This window comes from Xenopus laevis, chromosome 3S, assembly GCF_017654675.1.
Source record: "Xenopus laevis strain J_2021 chromosome 3S, Xenopus_laevis_v10.1, whole genome shotgun sequence".
NCBI lineage: Eukaryota > Metazoa > Chordata > Amphibia > Anura > Pipidae > Xenopus > Xenopus laevis.
In genome coordinates, this window is record NC_054376.1 from 83969517 (window position 1) to 83992432 (window position 22916).

At 36.2% G+C, this 22916-nt stretch overlaps 1 protein-coding gene across 1 annotated transcript in view; it reads right to left on the bottom strand.

Moving 5' to 3' along the window:
* The window catches only part of nell2.S (neural EGFL like 2 S homeolog), a 132198-nt gene that overhangs the window by 56694 nt on the left and 52588 nt on the right, over positions 1-22916 (bottom strand). Inside the window, exons 10-11 of the mRNA XM_018255905.2 lie at positions 12265-12356; positions 5151-5253 (exon numbers count right to left, since the gene is read on the bottom strand). Coding sequence (XP_018111394.1) covers positions 5151-5253; positions 12265-12356 — 195 coding nt within the window. The remainder of the gene's footprint in view (positions 1-5150; positions 5254-12264; positions 12357-22916) is intronic.

A 22916-nucleotide genomic window follows, 5' to 3' on the forward strand; every position in this document is an offset into this window, starting at 1 on the left:
GTGCAAAAATGGGGTCTACCGGACATATATATCTTAGCGTCCAGACACAATTTCAAACTTCCTTGCTACTGTTCCCAAGCCAAAGACCCAGGAGCAGCATATACAGATGCACTGGTGATTCCATGGACTTTCAACAAGTGTATGCCACCACTGGCGATTCTTCCCAGGATAATTGCCAAGATAAAACAGGAACAGACCACGACCATTCTCATTGCACCCGACTGGCCGAACAGACTATGGTACATGGACTTGGTCAACATGTCAGTGTCCAAACCATGGTGACTGCCCACATGACCGGACCTCCTCATGCAGGGTCCAGCCAGACACCACAACCTGGCTATGCTTAATTTGATGGCCTGGTTCTTGAGTCCCAATTATTAGAACAAAGAGGTTTTTCACCAGCAGCTGTAAAAATACTGCTCCATTCTCGAAAACCTTCCACCACAAGGTATAGTATAGTATACGTTTCTTACCTGGTGTTCAGCCAAACAATTAGTATGGTCAGACAGTACAACCCAGGTAATCACAGACTTTCTTACAGATGGCTTTACTAGAGGCCTTGCACTAAACACACTGAGGTCTCAGATCTCGGCTTTATCAGAACTTTCAAATATCCGGTGGGCAGAAGACACCACCATACAATGAGTCTTACATGTCAAACCACCTTTAAAGATCCTACTCCGCCTTGGGACTTACCGTTAGTGCTCGCCACACTACAGAAACCACCTTTCAAACCCATACACTCTTGTGACCTTAAATCAGGGTGTCACTCAAGGTGCCCATAGCCATAACATCAGCTAAGAGGTTATCAGAAATGGCGGCCCTCTCAAGGTAGTATCCAGCTTTCACATTAACCAAGAGTTGGTATTACCATCTCTATGCCCAAATCCAGCGAATGATTAAGAAAAACAATTACACAAGCTAGACGTAGTAAAAACAATTCACATATATTTAAAACGGACTGCAGTTCTAAGGAAATCAGACTCTCTATTGATATCTTATTCTGCAACTCACAAAGGGAAAGGAGTTTCCAAGAGAACCATTGCTAGATGGTTAGTAGAGACAATACATTTTGCTTACGAAAGTAACAAAAATCCAAAGCCCTTTGAAGTCAAGGCTCACTCTACTAGAGCACAAAGCACTTCATGGGCCTTACACAACTTGGCTACACCTCAACAAATATGCAAGGCAGCCACTTGGCTTTCTCCCAATACCTTCATAAAGTTTTATAAACTACATTTAACCTCGGCCGTATTGGCCACAAAGTGTTACAGGCTGTGATGGCACAGTAGAGCCCCCATGGTTAAAGGACTACACTTAACAGTATTTTATTCAATGTGTTTGTTGCCATACTACTACTTGCATAGTTTTATTGCAAACAGTATATTTTCAACGTTTTATGATTGAAATAATAATAATACTTGCTTTGTTTTATTGCAAACGGTATTCTTTCATTGTGTTATTGTGGGCATAACAATAGTTGCATGTTATATTACATTATACAGTACACTTAACACTAAGAGACTACAAAAATCTGCTTAATACCCACCGTTAATTACGGGACAGCTTTTGGACGTCCCCACACGTTTGCACTGTCAGGAGGGCCGACTAGAGGAAAAGGGATTTTATACTTACTGGAAAATCCTTTTCTAGTAGGCCGGAACTGTCAGTGCAATAAGTCCCACCCAGGCTGATTTTAGTATGGGTCTGTGGACATAAAATTTTTCCATATCTTAATAACTGTCTCTTGACCTTTGTTCTACTTTCCTGAATACACTCCACCTCATTAAGCTTTACAAATGAACTGGCAATGGGAGGTGGAGCCACAACTTATATACCAGGGGAGGGGTCAAGAGTCTTATTCTTCTGTCCTGCCTCCAGAGATGAGATTGATATTAACCCACACGTTTGCACTGACAGTTCGGACCTACTAGAAAAGGATTTTCCAGTAAGTATAAAATCCCTTTCTTAATAAACATAAAAGCTGCATGATAGAAGATAAAAATAATAAAAGAAGAAGGAATATTTATCTCTGTGACAAAGCATTTTTATTATAGCAAATATTTAGCAGTGCAGGTAAGATTCTGGTCTGGATCTCCATAAAAGAGAAGCAGTTTGGATTAAGAAATAACATTTATTATCTCCTAGAGCATTAAATGAAATACAGGGACTAAGCTTACAATGTTTTTATAAACTGTGTGCAATTATTTTTGTTATTATTATAGTGGTTTTAACCTGCAATCTGTATGAAATGTGTTACTGTATTTTCTACAATCAACGAATTGTAAAGACACTCGTCACTGACTCATAGAAAACTTTGCTTCATTTTATAAAGCAGAATATTTTGGAATAAACCAAGGCAAAATACTTTTAGCAAGCATTAATGGTTAATATTTGCACTTGGAAAAGTTTGTCAATAAACCTTTGGGAGAGCTGACAGTCTCAGCTGCAGTTAAACCAACCATTATGGCCTTAGGTCAACTGATACAACATGCTGGCAATTGCACAGCTCCTGTCTTTCTGGTTTTATGTGCAGGCCAGTGTTTGTGTGCTCCACAGCTGTAATACTAATACAGCTGAAATACTAATGCTCCTGATGTGCTGCAATTACTTCTGTAGCAGTTACAGAAGTAGAACTGTTTCCAAAGGAATGTTTATGTTGTATGCCCAGTCCTGGAGCCTGTATTATGGACAGCTTTGAGCAGTACTTGTAAATTAGTTATTTCCTGCTTCCCACCAAGTGCAACACTCACCACTTATCACTGTATGGCTAAATTGTTGCTGAACTGTGAAGCCTAATATATAGAGCCCCATGCCTCTATATTTCCAGCCCCTGAATGCACAATCCAGCCCAGTTTGAAAACACAGCTACAGCTTATTGCTAGGGTCTGTGATATGTGAGCAATTACCTAGACCAGTGCAACCAACAAATTATTGTTTATTATTATGCTCTTTATAGCTTTCCTGAGCTGACCATTATAGAATTATTTTTCATGTTCATAAACTACATAAGCATACAGTATATCAAATTAAATCACGTTTTAGCTATTGTCTAAATATTCTTTTAATTGGGGATGCTGATGTGTTGATGTGTTTTACAGTTGTATTAGAAACCAAATCTGTTAATGGTTTGGTTTGCAAATCCCTGCCATTAATACACTGAGGCTACAATGTGTTCAGTGTTATTTTACACTCACATAACCACATGTTGACTTTTCAAAGAGAACATACTTTACATATTTATCTTGTGATTTTATATCAATCCTATTGCTAAATGAGAAATATATATTTTAATCTTATTGTCCCCTGAAGCCAGTAGTTGCTAGGCAGCAATATAAAACTATATTAAATATGAGGAGGCAGAAGAGGAAGGGGCAAGCTCATGATCAAGGCACATTAGAAATAAATGATGGATAGGAGACATATTTAATTGAGTACAAGAGGTGAGCAGGTTTACCTCATGAGAAAAAATGAACCAGTTAAGCAGATAAAAGGCACTGCAGGTTATACTTAATGGGAAGGAAGAAGAATTCTTTCAGCAGGAGATGGTAATAAATGGGATTAAAGAGGTGCTTTGGCATCCTGGATTCAGTGTATTAGATACAATAAATTTGTGCTGTATGTTTAGCTGTTGTGGCACAGGATATAGTAAACCATCTTACCTTTTTGCATACCAGATTTCATATGTTCATTTTTTCCATTAAGCAGACAATATACCATATATCTCACATATATCTAATCAGTACTGATTGTGCTCCCTGAGGAAGTGAGGTGGAAGCCCAATGAAATGTTGTGCATGCCACACACCATTTACTAAGAATAATTTACCATAAAGGATCTTAATGGATGGAGTGACCCCCACTGAAATGTTGACATGTTTGCCCCTATACTATTGCATGTGGACTTTTGCACAGTGGATTTGGCTGTGAGAGGCTTATAGCACCCTACAACAACTACAGCAAAGATAAGTTTGCTTTGAAAGTATGGCAGAATTTAGGTCTAATGTATTTTTATATAAATGATTGTAAAATGTATGAGAGTGCTATTCTAAGTATTTTTGCAATTTGTATTGCATTATTATGTGATATTATGAGATACATTTAGGAGCCCATTCACCAAGCTCGAGTGAAGGATTCGAAGTAAAAAAACTTCGAATTTCAAAGTGTTTTTTTGGCTACTTCGACCATCGAATGGGCTACTTCGACCATCGAATGGGCTACTTCGACCTTCAACTACGACTTCGAATCAAAGGATTCGAACTAAAAATCGTTCGAATATTCGACTATTTGATATTCGAAGTACTGTCTCTTTAAGAAAAAACTTCAACCCCCTAGTTCGCCACCTAAAAGCTACCGAACCCAATGTTAGCCTATGGGGAAGGTCCCCATAGGCTTGGCTAACTTTTTTAGATTGAAGGATATTCCTTCGATCGTTGGATTAAAATCCTTTGAATCGGTCGATTCGAAGGATTTTGCGCAAAAACTTAGATCGAACGATCGAAGGAATAATTCATAGTCGGGAACTGACCAGCAGGTTTTTCTGTTGTAACAAAATTCATTCAGATTAACAGTACATGTAATCCTTAATATCTATATTAAAATAAATGAATGCAAATTGCAAAAGTGCTTAGAATAGCTCTCTCGTCAATTTTACATTCATTTATTTTAAAGGTTTAGTTATCCTTTAAATGAGACTTTCCCGATACCAGTATTTCCACTCTGCAAGTTAAAAAAAAATATTTGTAGCTCTCAATATCATCCTAATGCTCAAATGATCCAAAAGTGGTTATAATTGCACAGAGGTGAAGCACAGTAGAGAAAGGTGAAAAAAGCAGATACTTTTCACCTCAATGTGCAATTACGCTATAGGACAAAGAAAAATTTGACTTATTGAGCTCACTAGTTCAAAGGGGTTATAAATTTGCTGTCTTGCTCCCTGTCCCTGTAACTTGTGTATTAGATGTAATAAAACATAATGTGAAACTGACTATTAGCAATGTATTCTTTTGGACCCATAACTTTCGTACATATTCGGTACTGTCAAAAACAATTTTAAATTCTGAAAACAAATAATGTAAATTCCAACCATCAGAGCATAGTGAATGCTCCCATCCCATGTGGGAGCAGGAGGTGTATTTTACAATGTCCTACCTTTGCAAACCTTGCAACAGCTGTTCTGCAAAGTGATTTGCTGTGACTGGGGACAGTTCAGGGGCAAACATTCTGGTGATTCAACGCGCTGCATTGTATTACCCTGCAAAACAATGCACAACATAAGGAACAGCTACAAAATAAAAAAAAATAAAAAACAAAAAAACAGCTCACACATATTGAAGCAATACTCAAACAGGGCTTGCAAAATCGCAATTATATTTGTTATAATTTTTTTTAAAAACTTGCAGGATTATTGTCACCAAAACTTTACTATGAAGCAGGGGTACATAAATGTAAATTTTAAAGGTGAATGCTAATTTATTTTCATTATTCTTGGAAATATTATGATTGCATTCATCTATAAAGCACCAAATTATTCCACAATGATGAACATAACATTTTATAAATATAAAAACCAATACTGTAGGTAAAGAGGGAATTTCCTTCAAGGGCCCCACATTCTACAGGGTCAGGGGTTGATGAACTCAGACTTAAAATTGCACATATGTATGACTTTGCTATATAATAAAAGGAATGAAACCAAATCGTGGACAGCAATGGGAGCAGAAAAAAACCTATGCTATGTTTTCAGCTCAGGTTAACCAGAATTAAAGCCTGAACAGAGATGTATTGTTTACTGCAGGGACAGTGGTGATCTCACCTTAAACATAACTGCATAATTATAGACTGTGATATACAGGAGAACACTATAATGTAAAATTCCATGTGAATATGTGAATTTCATTAAAAAAAGAACAATTTATGAAGGCCAGTTTAGCAATAATTCTTGTTCAAATCAAAGTACAGGGCAGCTTTGACCATTCTATGGAGAATACAGTGATAAATAATTTTTATTCCTTTTGCTAAGTAGTAATCCAAAATGTTATTTATTTATTTATTAATTTGGAACTTGGAAAAAAGGGTTAACTGGACAACAGGGCTCATATGCTGTATAATTAATCATTAGAGATTCATCAAAAAAATATAATGTCAAAGCAATAATTTTGTATTGCGTGATCATATCAGCTTGTTTAATGTTTACATCACAGTTAGGTTTCACAAGGTGTTGTTTTTATTCAGAAACATAATCCATTCATTTTTTTAAGGTACAGTATAAAGAATAACTGGCTATGTCTCTGTCTCTCCTAGGTACAATCTCTGAGCTTTGGAGTTACTTTATACTGATTTTAGAAATGACTTTGCATATACACAAATAGTATTGATAGCCGCATATACACTATATTGTATTCCATTAACAGTTTGGTAGGTCCTTTTAATCGTTGGCTTGATATCCTGCACCACAGTAAGAGCAATGATAGATGAGGAGATTAGTTGTCTGCAAAAATTCTCCTCTTTTGCAGACGAGTAATCTCCTTCAAATGCTTTCCCATTGTCTTTAAAGTGAATCACTGGTGGTAAAACATATACTTTGCTTCAGCTTTCTGAAGTAGTTGCCTCAAGAGCAAACATCAGGCAACTTCTGAAAGCCAAAGGGACAAGTGTTTTACCACTTCGCCACTTTATCAGAGGGAACCATATATGTTGCATTTTCATCAAACCTTAGGGGGTTATTTATCAAGGTCCGAATATCCGAACCCCGAATAATTTGTGGTTTTCGGAGGGAAAAAAAACTAAGACTTTTTCGTGATTTATTAAAGTCTGATGGTCTACAAACTCTGAATACAAAACCCGGACATCTAAAAGCTCTCAAGGTCCTGTATAAGTCAATAGGAAGGTCCCAGTGTCTGCACAGATGTCCATAGCGAAATCCGATGAGTTTGTGGTTTCTGCCCAAAAAACTCCGGAGTTTTTTGCGCAGAAACCACAAACAATTCAGAGTTTTCGGGGAAAGCTCCGATGTTTGCCCGACCCTATTTTTTCGGGCTTTTTTCTTCATAAATATGGTCCGTTCGGGCAATCGGATTTGCTCAGATTTCTAATTTAGAAATACTCAGATAAATTCGGACCTTGATAAATAACCCCCTTAGAGTCTAAACATTTTTTATAAATTGAAATTCACTTTGGTTTTCATAATATCTGTCTAACAAGTAACCCTATAGTTAATGAAAACTAAACATAGTTTAGTCTTGTGAGCTTGAGAACGACTTTTAAATTGTTACTTGTATTAAACCCCAACCAGATACACTGTACATATAAAATTGCCATCACTAGAACCAACCAACTACTGTACTACATACGCTGTGCTTTATGTATATTTGAGAATATCTCCTGTTATTAAAATATATAACAAAAACGGTGCTACTGGATACTGACTCCAGCATTGTCTGTGCTCTGTTTGCTTGCCTAAAAATCCAGCACTGCTGAGAACAAACATTTCTGCTACATTATTTTCAGAACGTATGAAGCTTGTTACTCGTATTGTATACAATCCAGGCAATTAGCCAAGTATCTGTAGCTGATACAACTTTCAAGGTAAATGTAGCTAAATTGAAAGCTACACGAATGAGAATATTATTGTGTAGACAAATCTCTTTTTTTTAATTATGTATTAAAAGAAATTCTGATATATGAAAGTTCAGTTTTTTTTATAGTTATCCAAATATTCAGCATTTAACCACACAGCTCGATGTGTGAGTATTATGGCCCCATCTGTGTCCAGATTGCCTCACAGCCTCCTATATAATGTACAGTTTTACAAGTATAATGTCACTATATTTTGATCGAAGTGTTAGTTAAGTTGGCTGGTTTGTTGCCTAAAGTTTAAATTGCCAGGAAAAACCTGTTCCATATGCTAAGTATAGATAACATGGAAAGAGTTTTATTCTGTGGCACTTATTTTATATTAGCAGCTTAAAAAAATCATTAGTAAAATGCATTCACTGTCCGGGAAAAAAAACCATTAGATTGGTATAAGTAAACTAATTTGTTCTGCCTTGAGATTCTGCTAGCAAAAGTAGATATGCTATAATTGGTTACTGCTGCCAGTTTAGCTGTAGGTTAGAAAGTGCACACTCTGAAACAATGATGAAGGTGGGGTGGCAGTTCAAGGGGGTTGAAATTTGTAAACCTCAAAATACATCAATAAATATCAGAATTGAACATTGTTTACAAATCAGCCAACAAAGCTGTCCAATAAACTTCAACCTCAATATGAATCTTGACCAGCAAAAAAAAAACAACACAAAAATAGGCAAGGATAGCTGTTTTATTGAGCTGTACATATGGTATTCCAATAAAATATCTTCTTTATGGGTATCCTCATGTCTGGGTGTGTTTGGCCTTCAATTATTCCATGCTATAATACAGTAAATACAAAGAGAACTACAAATGAATTTCAGTACCAAGTTCTTTCCTCCTCTAGACAATAACCAGGGAGCAATTTTCATATAGCATGAACAGGCAGGCACTACGTTGCTTTGTAATTTATTCATGTGCTACACAGCACAGATCAAGAAAGGTCAGAAAGATATTTTTAGAAAATATTTTTAAAAGTCTATTTTGCATAAATGCCACTCTGCTCAGATTGTGATGTGTTTGGATTAGCAAATTCCTGCCCACCCACCTACTGTACAGCTTTTTAACAAATTTTCCACAAATAGTAAAAAGCAGCTTCTCTACCTATTAGGTCCATGACACTATTCTATTTTAAAACTTCAGGGCACCCCCTGTCATCATTATTCCTGTGTGCAGGGTCGTGTAAAAATGTCCCCGCCATTACCTAGTAATATACTGTAAATCAATAAGGAAGTAATTATGCAATTGGCTTGACTCATTGCTTTGAAATGAAATCTTAAATGCAAACACACAAAGTAGTGCTACACAATCCTTACCGCTTTTTTGTAGTCGAGTGCTGACTGTGATTCTGTCTGCTCAGGTCTGATCCATAACATCCAAACATATTTCAGCAGCACTCCGATAGAGTGAAAATTCTATTTATTTGTGCAACAAGTGAAGCAACATTTCGGGCTTAACCAGTCCTTTATAAAGCAGCTTGATAAAGGGCTGGTGAAGCCCGAAGTGTTGCTTTACTTGTTGCACAAATAAATAGAATTTTCACTATATTGGATTGCTGCTGAAATATGTTTGGAAGCAAGCTTAAATGCATCTTAAATTATCTTTTAATTTTCCTTAATTAAGCTGTTAATTAACCAATAAATTGTCTAATATAAAATATAGTATGCATTTCCTATTGCTTAGAATTGTGAATGACTTAAGGAAATAAGATTTGGAATGGGTCCAATAAGTAATCCCTGATCCAAGGCTATTGTGATTTTAGAGGGAAACTATCACAAAAATTTAAAAAATAATATAAGCTCTTCTTAACTAATTAAAGATCAATTAAAAAAGAAATTTTTTTACCAAGCTTATAGCATCTTCATTCTCTTCTCGTGCAGGAATTGGGTGTCAGATTTTGATTGACAGTTAGGTCTAATATTTATTTTAATGGTAGACTCCCTTTCCTATCACATATATTAGAGCTCACTCAAATAACTGACTCCAAAACAAACAAAATAACTGACTTTGGCACAAATCCTGCATGTAAAGAGACAGGAGAGAATACAAGCTGTTTCTTCTTATGAAATACTTATAACAGTTGAGTTCACTTCTAATGACCAGAAAATGTCCTTCCCTCCCTCTAGTAAACAATAAGAAGTTACAAAAAAGTTAGCACCTTCCCTAACCACAGTCCTATCTGTTAAATTATGTTTACCACCAGCTGCATGCCTTCAACATCAATTGGACTGTTGTTTACTGTCTGCCACCTAAGGTTGTTGCTTATATTAGTTTTACCTTGGGCTGTACAATTCAAAATTGCCTGTTCAGGTTTCAGAGTTCTGAAATCTGAACAAATGCAATGAGTTACACCTTTATTTCACTTGCCCACCCTCCATATAATCAGTCCGTCCCTCAATATAATTGCCCCAAGTTCTAATTACACCAGTCCACCCCTTCTAAAATTGCCACCACCTCTATTTTGTCACCCTTCAGGTTTAGCTACTTGGAAAAGTGTTACCTGCCCTGACCACTAGCCTGTCCATTAGACTCTACTTGCTATTTTTTTCTGCCCTGACCACTGGACAGTTATTAGGCTTTCCCTAGCTTCTGCCTTTTAAGAACCCTACCCTGTCTCATTATGCATCAAACCTTCTCTGCCTATCAGCAGGGTCAGTGTTTAAGGATCTGCTTGATTATAATTCTGAACTCGAAAGTTTAAACCACTCCAGTTGACCACATAATCTGCATGTTACTCAGCACATGGGTATCTATCCTAAAATGTTGACATAAATTAAAAGATGTAAAAACAGAAATATGTATTAATAGGTAGAAGCCAAAGCAATAAACTTTGTGGATAGGTGGCATATTAGGATACAAATTACAGGTAGGTGTTGGGATTTCTTTCTTTACATATTGATCCTTTTAAGGATTTTGTTCTAAGCACAAATCCATAACGTTTAAGAGACAGTATTGGAATAACTTAAAAGTTACAGTTTGAACCAGGTCAGATATCCATAATAAATCTTGACAGATTTTGTTTCAAATATAACATAGTTGACCAGTAAATACTACCTGCTGATTAGCTGCAATGGGTTACTAGAGCTGGAGCGAGCAAACTTTTAAATTTTTATTACATTAACCTATAAAGGTGTATGCATTTAACTATACCTTTCAAAGGCAACATATGGGTCTGACAAGTGGATTTTTTTATTGCCATTAGATAAACTAAAAAGAAGACTTCAGCTTCTTATAAAATGAATGCATTTCAGAATACATGGCAAAACCATCTGTTTCTTCCAGCATTAGCGGATACAAATCCCTGAGATTTGATTCTTATCTTTGTAGCATGCTGCTCTTTGTTTGCCATATTGTTTCCATGACTATTTAAACATGACCATTAGAGGAGAATGATTGATGCTTTCCATGAAAAATCTTTGTTAAAAGATGAAAATATTCTCTATCTCTCTTTGCAATTTTTTCCTAAGGAACCTTACATGAATCAAAGGCCCAGAATGTATACACAGACATTAAAATAATGGAGTGGAGCTCAGGGGCATCATTTTCAGTTGCTTCAGTATCTTCCTACTCCAGCTGCGCATGTGATAACAGCTGGAGTGTCGGCACTCACATCATGAAGATATGGAAGCGTCTGAACATGGCGCTCTTGAGCTCAGCTGCTCTACAAATTTAGGTCAGTTTTGCTGGATGGGGCACATATTCTTTTTAAACAATATGCGGGTAGGAAGCAGGAAGGGGGTCCAGTGGAGAAGGCAAAGTTCTCCTTTAAACTCATTAGTCAGTTGATTTGTTGGTCAGCTGCTTTACTACTGAGAATTTTCTAAGCTAATGTTTTTAAAGCTTTATGATAAAAAGGTACTGTAATAAAAATGTGCAAAATGTAATACTGAGTTACTGGTCAACTGGTTGAAAACAAATATCTGATTGGTTGCTCTGGGTTACTAGACCTGGGCAAACTACATGCTGTCAATTATATTACACCATACATTTGTACTCTAAACAACAGAGCAGCATATTGCAAAATCCGACGTAGCTATCATAAAACTAAATGATGGTAAGAGCAGCATTTCTGATTGCCAATAGTTAGAATAATTCATACTCTATTATCCAAAGAAAGTGTATGGACAGTATATGCAAAATTGTGTGACTGGTCCTCCATGGGAGGCTATTAAGAGTAAGATTTGATTAGAATGCTTATTTGTTCCCCTAGATACTGCTGAAAGCCATTTGAAGGTCAAAAAGAGCAACATTTTGAGAGCTGTATATGGTCCACTTGGAACAATGTTTTATATTTTATGATATAGCAACATATTCTGCAACCTTGTTATTCATTAAAAAGGAACCTGGCCTGAAGGGGAACCTCACTCAAAACAGTCTAAAATCCACTGGCTAAGGATTATATATACATATCCATTTTGGCTTACCCCAGGAGAAAAATATAGATTTTATTTTTATTTTATATTTTATTTTATTTTTATTTATTAAAAATATAGATTTAATATTATTTTTTTACTTCATTATTATAAACCATACTGTTATTTAAATAGTATTTTGCTTAAGGATAGAAACGATAATGTTTTTGCTTAAGATAAAATCCTGGATCCGTTGAAGCATTCAGCATTTGCAAGACACTTACCTTGCACTGAAATAGCACACATAGTCCTGAGCTAGAGTAGACAGCTTCTCTTTCCCCTTCAAAATACATTTGGCCTTGATACATACAGACAGCTATAATGAAGAAGAGAAATCCAGTAAATCAGTTAAGGAAATATATATATTATAATACATATATATATATATATATTCAGTAGCTAATTGCACAGTTTCTCTATAGCATTAGCACAATAATACTAGCTCTTTTTTAATAAGCCTGTATACAATTTGAGGCACTATACAACAGGGTTCTGTAGTGACATACGCATAAAGAATCTATAAATACACATTTTATAGGTGTGAGCATGTGTTTAAAATATAGAGATGGGGAGAAACTGTCACACTGGAGGAATTAACTGGCAACAGAATGCGAAAATGACATTTTCATTATGTAAATCAGAAAGCCTATTATTCACATGTTCTATACTGTATGCCATGTATGGAACAAATGTCTGTTTCCCAGTTGCCGCAATGATTTTTCTGCTGTTCTGATGAGTATAGGGAAGTCCCTATTGTGTGCTGTACACTACATTTCTAAAGCTTTGGGTTAGCATAGACTGAATGCTTATGCTTTGCTTATTTTATTTTTATTTTGAAAATATTTTATTTGATTTTCATGTTATATGCTTTGCTTAAATATGAATGACAACAGTCATTCCCCATTTCCCCATATAATAAATGTATTATTTAGAAAATCCTTCACCGAAAATATATTATTTTTCCTTAAAATATGGCAAGATGGCTACTGAATGCCTCCATATAAACTAGACATTTTAGTTATTTTTTTTTAATTTTGAGCAAGCTGTGCAGTTTCACATATACATCATGTAGGCATACATCTCTTCATTTATCCTGTTACTTTTCTTCCTTAAAACTGCATAGCAACCAAGTGACACTAGTTGGTGCCAAGTCATGAAAAGTTACCCTCAGATTCACTGTTAATGATGTCTTGACCTGTAGAGCCAAGTGAACCTATTTTAAAGATTTGAAATATATATTTTTTCTTCTTCACATATCCACATGGTAAGTACGTGTTACTTCTATAACATAGCAGTTAATTAATCCATACAAAAAGTCTTCTGAACTTCCTACCCTTTGAGAGCAGACAACTCTCCCATTCCCTATGAAGTCACAGCTGCTACATTCATGATATCTACTGTTTGACTTCTAAACTGGTGGCTCAGCAAACTGGAATAGCAATGCAGTTTTTCCTCCTCATAGGCTAAGACATGCTTTAATTATTTTAGTGCTGTTAGAAAGCTACCCGTGCTGTTGTATAGACCATTCACTTTTGTTTTTGCTTCACCGTCACTAGCTTTTTAAAGCTTCTGAAATGTATTCCTGCATGTAAAAGTGACCTTCTGCTCTGCAACAGCTGTCAGTTTGTTCAGCCTTTGACAGATAGCACTCTGAATACATTACTGTACAAAAACAACTGGTCATTTTCTCTAAATTAATAAAACTGTGTAATTATCTTCCCAAGTTTTTTCTTGTTTACATGTATTGTGCTAATGATTTTCCTTTTATTTTACATGTGTGGGGTTTTCTGAATATTAGATTTACCACCAAAGTCTGCAATTGCGCTTCAGATTTGCCACCATCATGGGACATATGCTTTTAATCAGGTGTAGAGATGAATATTTATACATAATGATTTTTTTCTTGAAGGGTTGACATCAAACAAAAGATGATTGGCGTTTATGTAAAATAGACTAGTGTTCCATTTGCGAAACAACTGTTACTCCATAAATCAGAAAAGTCTTTTCAGGTTTAAGTCTTAGATGTGCAAATGAAATTGATTTTTTATGTAGAAAAGCATTTCGAAGTCAAACAGATTAAAGAAATAAAACTTAATATTGAACTGAACATGTATAATACATCAGATTTGCTAGATAAAATGCAAAATTAAATAAATAAAGGCCATTTGAATTCTACACCAACAAAAACTATCCAATTACTTGATCTCTGAAAGGGCACAGTTAAACTTTGATTTGTAAAGTGAACGGTTTCACTGAATGCTGAAAACTTATATTTACCCAGCACAGAGAAGAAATCCAGGAGGTTTAGTCATTTCTATGCATTTCTCATAAATTCAGTGATAAAGCTGAATATTGTTCCCTTAACTGCCATTATAGCTTGCAAAGAATCAAAACTTCTCCCAAACCAATATGGCTGCTACTGTTTTATGTGGCATTGTTTTCAGGCTAATTGTCTGTTACTAAATTTCTCCTGAGGTAGAATCAAAGCATTTTCCACATTATATTTATGTATAAGGACAATGGGACATAAGGATATGTGAAATGTTTTTTTAGATGTCCTTTGTCTACAATGCCGTTAATAATACTAGAGAATTAATTTGCTTTCAATTGAACTACAGTTTTCCAACTTATGTGAACTTTTATTTAGGCTCTTAAAGGAGAAACAAAACCTTAATAAAAAAAACCCTACCCTGCATAGACCCCCCTCCCCCCCCAGCCTAGATGCCCCCACAGGCAGCGCTGATTCTGATGAAGAAGCCGCCTGAATCGGCTCCTTAAATGCCACCCCCCCTCACCGGCTTACGTATCGGGGGGGGAGGCAGGAACACTAGTGCGGAGAGCGCAATTGCCTGGGTGTTGACATATATATATCTCAACTCCTGGACTTTGTTTTTCATTGGTCTATGTACGACTGAAGTGACATTTCAGTCCTCTTTGGGACTTTCCTCAAGGCAGAATACACAGATGAAAGTGAAGTCTTGGGGGCAGATTTATCAAGGGTCAAATTAAAAATTCTAATTATTTTGTTTTTATTTTAGTGTAATTCCACTAGGGAATAGTCCAAATTCGAATCGAGTTAAAAAAAAATCGAGATTCGAATTTTGAAATTTATCATGTACTGTCCCTTTAAGAATTAAAATTCAACTATTTGCCATCTAAAACCTTCCAGATTGGTGCATTAGCCTATGGGGGACCTCCTACAATCAATTTGGAGTCATTTGGTGGACTTTTGAAAATTAAGTTTTTTAAAAAAAATAACTCAAATCAATGGTGAAAAAACTCAAATAAATTTAAGTTTGCAGGTCAGTCCTATTCACCTGAATTTAAAAATTTTAATTTTTTTAATAAATTTTATAAATTCTGTCTTTTTTTTTAATTTTGAGTTTATGAGAGTTTTTATAAACACCCACAGACACGAAATTCAGCCCTTGATAAATATTCCTCTTGGGCTTGCTGATTTTGAGTCATTTTGAATTTGACACTCTTATTGAAAATGAAGGGTAAAATGTAATTTCACTGCATTTGAAATGTTTTAGATGTTTTAACTCATTTCACATTTCACATTTCAAAATTTAATTATAAAAATTTAGAAAATTCCGATTTTCATAAATCTGCTTCCTCATATCACATTTCCTTGCTAGGTTAACTGCGGTTCATTTGTTTGTGTAGTATTTTTTTCTTAACTGGGTTCCTTTAAAGTATCAGTACTATTTGTGATACATTTCAACCATATACTCCACCATTACAATAGGACTGATAATGAAATAAAAATGATTTCTTATGCTAATAATGATGTTTATGTGGTGTTTATACAAATGGCCTGTAGATTTCACTGTGTTCAGACTAATACTGTGCATGTAAGAGTTACTGTTGTGTAAGAGCTGCATGAGCCTGCTAATAAAGCACTGTTATACTATACTCATCCTTGGCTATCTAAAACATAACAATTGGCGACAGGATGTCTCTTCTACCTCTGCAGCAGCCTGCACCTTTTCTTCCAAACCCTGGTGAGCCTACCATACTGCTTGGATTTGTATGTTTGAAAATTACATTATTGCTGCTGACCAAGGGGAGAACCTACCTATGGGGTAGAGAATTTACCTTATGCACTGATCATAGCCCTTTAACTACATTGCTTACCACAAAGGGACTAGGAAGAGCTGGAATGCGTATAGCGAGATGGTCAGCAAGGCTACTGAATTTCAACTATATAATGCAATACAAACAAGGTTTGAAAAATGTTATTGCTGATTGTTTGTCACATTTACTTTACCTGCAGCTTCTGATACACTGAATGAGGACATAGAAGTTGCAGCATTGACTGATTTACTATCTACAGTTACAGCTGCTGATTTTAAGCAAGCTTGCCTCACATGCCCAATTCAAGTAAAATTACGGGACATCTTACAAAGCAAATGGCCGAATGCTGAGAAGAAACTCAGTCCTGATCTTCAACCTTACTACAGGATTAGACAGGAACTGTCCTTAGTAGATGGCTATGTTGTCCGTGGAGCTCATCGTTTACTGGTACCAGAGACCTTGCGAGAAAAGCTCATACAACTTGCACATGAGAGTCATCAAGGAATTGTATGTACAAAACAAAGACTACGAGAACTATACTGGTGGCCAGCAATGGATGCTGATGTGATAACTGCCATTCATTCTTGTGTTACTTGTCAGAATCATGACAAAATAGCTATCACACGTACACCACCACTTCAGCCAGTACCATTCCCTGATTCAGCATGGGAAAAAATTTCTATAGATATTGTCGGTCCTTTTACAGATGTTCCTATAGACTGTAGATTTGCTATAACCTTGATAGACTATTACAGTAAATGGCCTGAAATTGCATTTGTTTCTCATATAACATCAGCTACAGCAATAACATTTCTGTCTACAGTCTTCAGCAGAGAAGGTAATCCAAATGAGTAAATATCAGACAACGGACCACAGTTTGTCTCATATGAGTTTGAATCCTTTCTGAGAGAGAGGAATATTGTGCATAGGAAATCTTCAGTGTATTACCCACAAGCAAATGGAGAAATCAAGTGATTCAACAGAAGTCTGAAAGAAGCACTAAAGACAGCAAATCTTACTGGGAAATCTTGGAAAGTATTTACAACAGAGTTACTACATAACTACAGAGCAACATGCCATGTAACAACCTAATCATCTCCAGCTGAATTATTACATGGCAGACAGATGCACACTAAGTTACATGTTGCAGACATCAAACTTCCACAAAATACTGTGCCTACAAAATCGTCTACTGCTGACATTGTGAAACATTAAGCCAAATGCAAGGCTTATACTGACAGAAAACGTGGTGCCAGAGAAGTACACTTTCAACCTGGATCTTTAGTCAGAATTAAGAAACCAGGAATACTGAAACAAGGACAATCTAAATTTACTACACCACTTGAAGTGAGACGCCAGCGAGAACCATACACATATGAACTGTCTGATGGACACATATGTCTTGCTCCTGTCAGGAATGTCTTTGGAGAAGCACCATTTGATGAAGGACATTTTCCTACTACTGATGCCAACTTCAATAGGCCTGAAGAAAGTGAACCTATAAGGTGTACTGAGAGAATCAGAAAACTAACTGCATGGACCAAGGACTATGTGATGTGAAGAATGTATATTTTGGCTTTAAAATGCATTGCTGTTGTTTAGTACATTTGCCAAAATGCTTTCCTACTATAGGGGGAATATGTGGTGTTTATACAAATGGCTTGTAGATGTCACTATGTTCAGACTTATACTGTGCATGCTTCCTGGACAGCTTAAAAGTGAAAGTTACTGTTGTGTAAGAGCTGCATGAGCCTGATAATAAAGCACTGTTAAAGTGTACTCATCCTTGGCCATCTAAAACATAACAGTTTACTTGCCAGAAACAAAGCAGCATACGTTTATTATTAGGAGAAATTATCTGCGTGGGCTTTCTGTGAAATGAACTTGTCAGACAAACCTAATGGGCTTTTTTTTACTGATTTACTGAAATGATAAACCTCAGTAGACCAGTTAATCAATTAGACAATGCATTTTTTTAACTTTGCCTCACACACAGGTACTGGCTGAAGAAATCATTGAAAGTAGGATTGATTTCTAATGAAATGCCACTGTAAACACTCCAGAAAAGTGTATCTTGCCCAGAAGGGCTAACAATGACTGTACCATGTAGAATTAGGATACTGATCAGCACTGGTCAGGACTTGGCCGTTCCAGAACATTCACTTTATTCTTCTTTAACCATTCTTTAATTAAACAACTTGTGTGTTTAGGATTGTTGTCTTGCTGTATGACCCACTGTTTCTTGAGCTTTAGTTCACAGACAGATATCTTGACATTTTTACTTTATAATTCGCTGGTATAGTTCAGAATTTATTGTTCCATCAATGATGGATAGCTGTTAAGGCCCAGATGCAGCAGAACAGGCCCAAACCAGAACACTTCCACCACCATGTTTCACAGATGAGATATGGTTATGCAGTATTTTCTTCCTCCAAATGTAATGCTCCTCATTTAAGTCAAAAAGTTCTATTTTGGCTTCATCCGTCCACAAAACATTCTTCCCAGTATCCTCCTGGTTTTCCACATGATCTTTAACAAACTGTAAATGCTCAGCAATATTTTGGGGGGAGAGCAGTGGTTTTCTCCTTGCTACCCTGTCATACACACCATTGCTATTCAGTGATGGTGTACATCAACATTCGACAATGTGAGACATTGTGAGTTGCTTAGAAGTTACCCTGGGTTCCTTTGTAACCTCTTTGACTCTTTTCAGTTGGAGTTATCTTTCATGGTTGACCACTTCTGGGTAGGGTACACACTCTGTCTGACTGGTGATTGGTGGAGTCCAAACTTTTTAGAGATAGAACCTTTTCCAGCTTTATGGGCATCAGCAACCCTTTTTATGTGGTCCTCAGAAAACTCCTTTGTTTGAGCCATGATACACAACCGCAGTATGTGTGGTCAGGCTTTGCTGTATCCTCGTTCTTTAAACAGGGTCTCTCATTTGCACATGATTGCAGTCCCATTGACTGAAAACACCAGACTCTGATTTCACCTTCAAATTATATGATAATCCTAAGGATTTACTTACCTTTGCCACATGCGGATATGTAATTGGATCTTTTTTACATGACCAAATATAATACTTTTTGTTTAATTAGGCTTTCTTCATCTACTTTTTGGACTTGTTTGAAAATCAGATGACCTTTTAGGTCACATTCATATGAAAATATAGAAACAGATAACTTGCAATATTTTCATTATTTTTTTCTGTCTAGGATACTGTCACCCATTCCTTGGATGGTATTTATATCAAAAGAGGTTTAAACTTTATTCTTTTCCTTAATCCTACATCTCTAATTTTGCAAACTACAAGTTTTAGAGGATTTGGGATTGACTTTTTCAATGGGTCTATTGTAATGTAAACTAGAGAACAGAGACTTGCAGCAATTCAGGACCTGAAAAAGGCAAAAAAAATTGCATTTACCAGACAATGACTAGAGGCCAGTGACACTACAAAGCCTAATACCTGCCAGGCCATGACTATAGGCCAGAAATTACACTGCAGAGATTTATTCTTAGTGCTGCACAGCAGCATAAACTAAATTTCAATGTATCAGTTCAGTTTTCTGTAGGCCTATCAGGGTTGCTACATTGTGTGACATTTAGTTCTCTCAGTAGGAGAGCGTGACTGTCATGCTAAATGCTTGACACTTGACAGAGCTGCTTCAATGGAATTCAGTATTTTCTCAGCTCATGTTAATAAAGCTAGTTCATAAACCCTCAATACAATCTAAAAGAGTAATCATATTCCCGTCTAGATGCTTGTTGAGGATTCTGCTGCTGAGCTGAGCTACTACAAAAATACATTTTTCCAATGTACAGAATGCAAAAACTGAAGCAAATCACCATTTTGACTCCAAATGCATATTTTTATTTAAAAATTCTAGCATTGTTTTGAACAGACACAAAACAGCATGCGTTAGAACTTGCACAAGATCTATAGATGAGGGTACAACGTAGCATTGGCTTTGTTGAATCATGCACAGGTTTTTCTAAGCCCTTTATGCATTGTCATCACTTCCAGCTTTTTGACACACATAGCGTAAATCTCTGGGTGCAAATCAGTTGCATGTGTTGTCACAACACTCTAAGGGAACCCTGGAAATAGCACCAACTTACTGCAGGGTTTTATTTTAATGCTCCCTTGAATACATGGGCGCTGTTTATTGCAACTTGCATAACACTGTAGACAAATCATTAGAGCAGGCTGAATCTGGTAATTGGTGCTCACAGTGATGTGTAAGCACCCTACTTTTGTGATCAGCATTTAAGCATACAAAATTTTGCTTGTATTTTAGCACTTTGCACTACCTAACTCTTACAGATTCTGTCTGTATTTCTGCAATATTACAATTTGGGCACCTGTAAAGAACCTGCTGTCTATGGCCCCTTGAGTGTGTAAATGTTTACTAGGAACTGGGAAAATAATAAAGGTCTTACTTAATGTTCTTACTTACACATTCACAATCTAGAAAATTTCTTCCACAAGTGACTAGACTGTAAGGTTATAAAAATTTTAAATTCATTGCTGGAGCTATCTTAGCTTGCTTGTAAACTCCTGCTAAAGCAGTTAATTAATGAAATACTTTGTGCCGCCTAATTTCATTACAAGCACTCTGCGTTGTCTAGTTATTTAACCTGTGGCTGTCCTTAGTCTGGTTGAAATTAGATTGCAGAAACACCATTTAATTATGCCTGAAATCATTAATGACTGAAGACAAGACATGAAGAGGCACCATTCATCACTTTATTGAGTCTAGTATGTGAAAACTGGTACATTATAAAAGATGTATAGGTAGGTCATGCATAATACAAAAAGAGAAAGATAATGCTAATGACTGTGTAAGACCTGCAGCTATTAGAAACGGTAATGGAAAACCACAACATTATGCATAACCAATCAATGCAAATTCACAAGGCCGGATTTACATAGTGGGCACCCCTCTGCCCGCTGACATTCATCGCCTGGAGACCAGAGCAATGGGGTTTGGTGCACAGAAATTTAAAAACCTATTGTATCTCCTGCTCATCCCCAGTGTTTCTGAACCAATGTGGCTGTGGTTGGGCATGCTGCCCCCAAAAATCCTGCTGCCTAAGGCCCCGGCCTTGGTGGCATTTCCTCAAATCCAGGTCTGCAAATACATGTAAAATTCCAATAGGTTTACAAAAAAATAGTCATCTAAATGATCCCTCTTTGGAACCCTTCTTTGTGTATTTCAGTTTTCCTGAAGGAACTGTGGGTGTCTGGCTTCTCTTTATGGAGAATCTATTAGAGCAGTTATAGCAGTGTTTGTTACACTCTGAGGCCAGCCCTCTTATCAGTGTCAAGTTCAGTTTTAACGAGAGTCAAGTGGAAGCTTTCTTAATTTTCTGTCTATAAAATTATGTATTATTTTTTCCAAAATCTCAATAAGAAGCTTGAATGTTTACAGAAACGATATACTTGCACAAATCTGCAGACTTGTATCTTGGAACCACAATCCTGCATGTTTATCCATTCAAACCCACCTACTACCCAATCCAACCAACAACTGTTTTACTGAAAATCTGACCAGTTACATCATCATAAAAAGAGGGAGGTAAAAAATAAGTTTATATTGCAATAGCAACCCAGAGACCCACCGACGACCCTCAGTCATACTGATATCTACATATCCTATATGCAACCTGCAAAATACATGCATTTCTGTGCTATAATACTATAGTAATTTAAGTATCAGTCATGATAAAAAAAAGAATATCACTAAGACAGACTTTGCTGCTAAATCCAGCTAAGTGTGCGTGTGTATATATATTTTTTACAAAAGCAATGGGAATTTCTTTTTAAAGCATTAAAAGAATTCATCTGAATTGATACTGACAGATATGTACTTTAGGGGTTCTTACACTTCACTAGCTATTGCTTGGAACAGGTACTTCAGTGCTGAAGGCAATTGGCTATCCACCTCCATCAGCAGAAAACAGAGGTAGGAGAACAATCAGCTGTATTTTATTTTCATTTCTCACTCGCAGTCATTTCTTACATAGAAACCTTTTCAAAAACACACTAGGTTCTCAAGAAAAGCAACAATCTAGCCACTAACTGAAACTGGCAAAATGTAGTTTAGAAATGCATTGGAAGTGTAGTGTGTGTGTTAAATTGACAATATTTAATCACACAAAGCCATGTGAGCTACTAAGCTTGTCTTGCTCTGCTGAACCGTAATATGAATAAAACTGCCAGTGGATTGTGAATCTGCAATTCTCCCAACCTTGTTTCAAGCCAATAAACTGACTACTGACTGCTAAGGCATTCATATATGATGACAAGTGGGGGAGAAAATCTGATATCTTCTAAAAGAGAAATTTATAGAGATGTAATGCTTTCTTTCTAAGTTGTCAAAGTAGGTATTTTTTTATTTTTGTTTGTTTTTACAAACATAATTACATTTTTGTACTTTTTAATACTATCCAATACTAATTGACTTTTCTTCTCTTATTCATGTAGTTCTGTCCTGTGCAAACATTTTTTTAGAATGTGGCGTTTACATTTTTTTCCTTGCATTCAGGCACTATGTGCCAAGAAGGCATGGGACTACTCCTCTCTAATTTGCATCTCTGGGAAGAGCCTGTTTTATTACTTTACTGTAAAAATGTAAAGCACCTTGTTTGTCTAAGCTTGCTTTAAAGGAGTGGTTCGCCATTAAGTTAACTTTTAGTATGTTATAAAACTGCCAATTCTAAGTAACTTTTCAGTTGGTCTTCATGTTTTAAAATAGTTTTTGTATTTATTTGCTGCCTTCTGACTCATTCC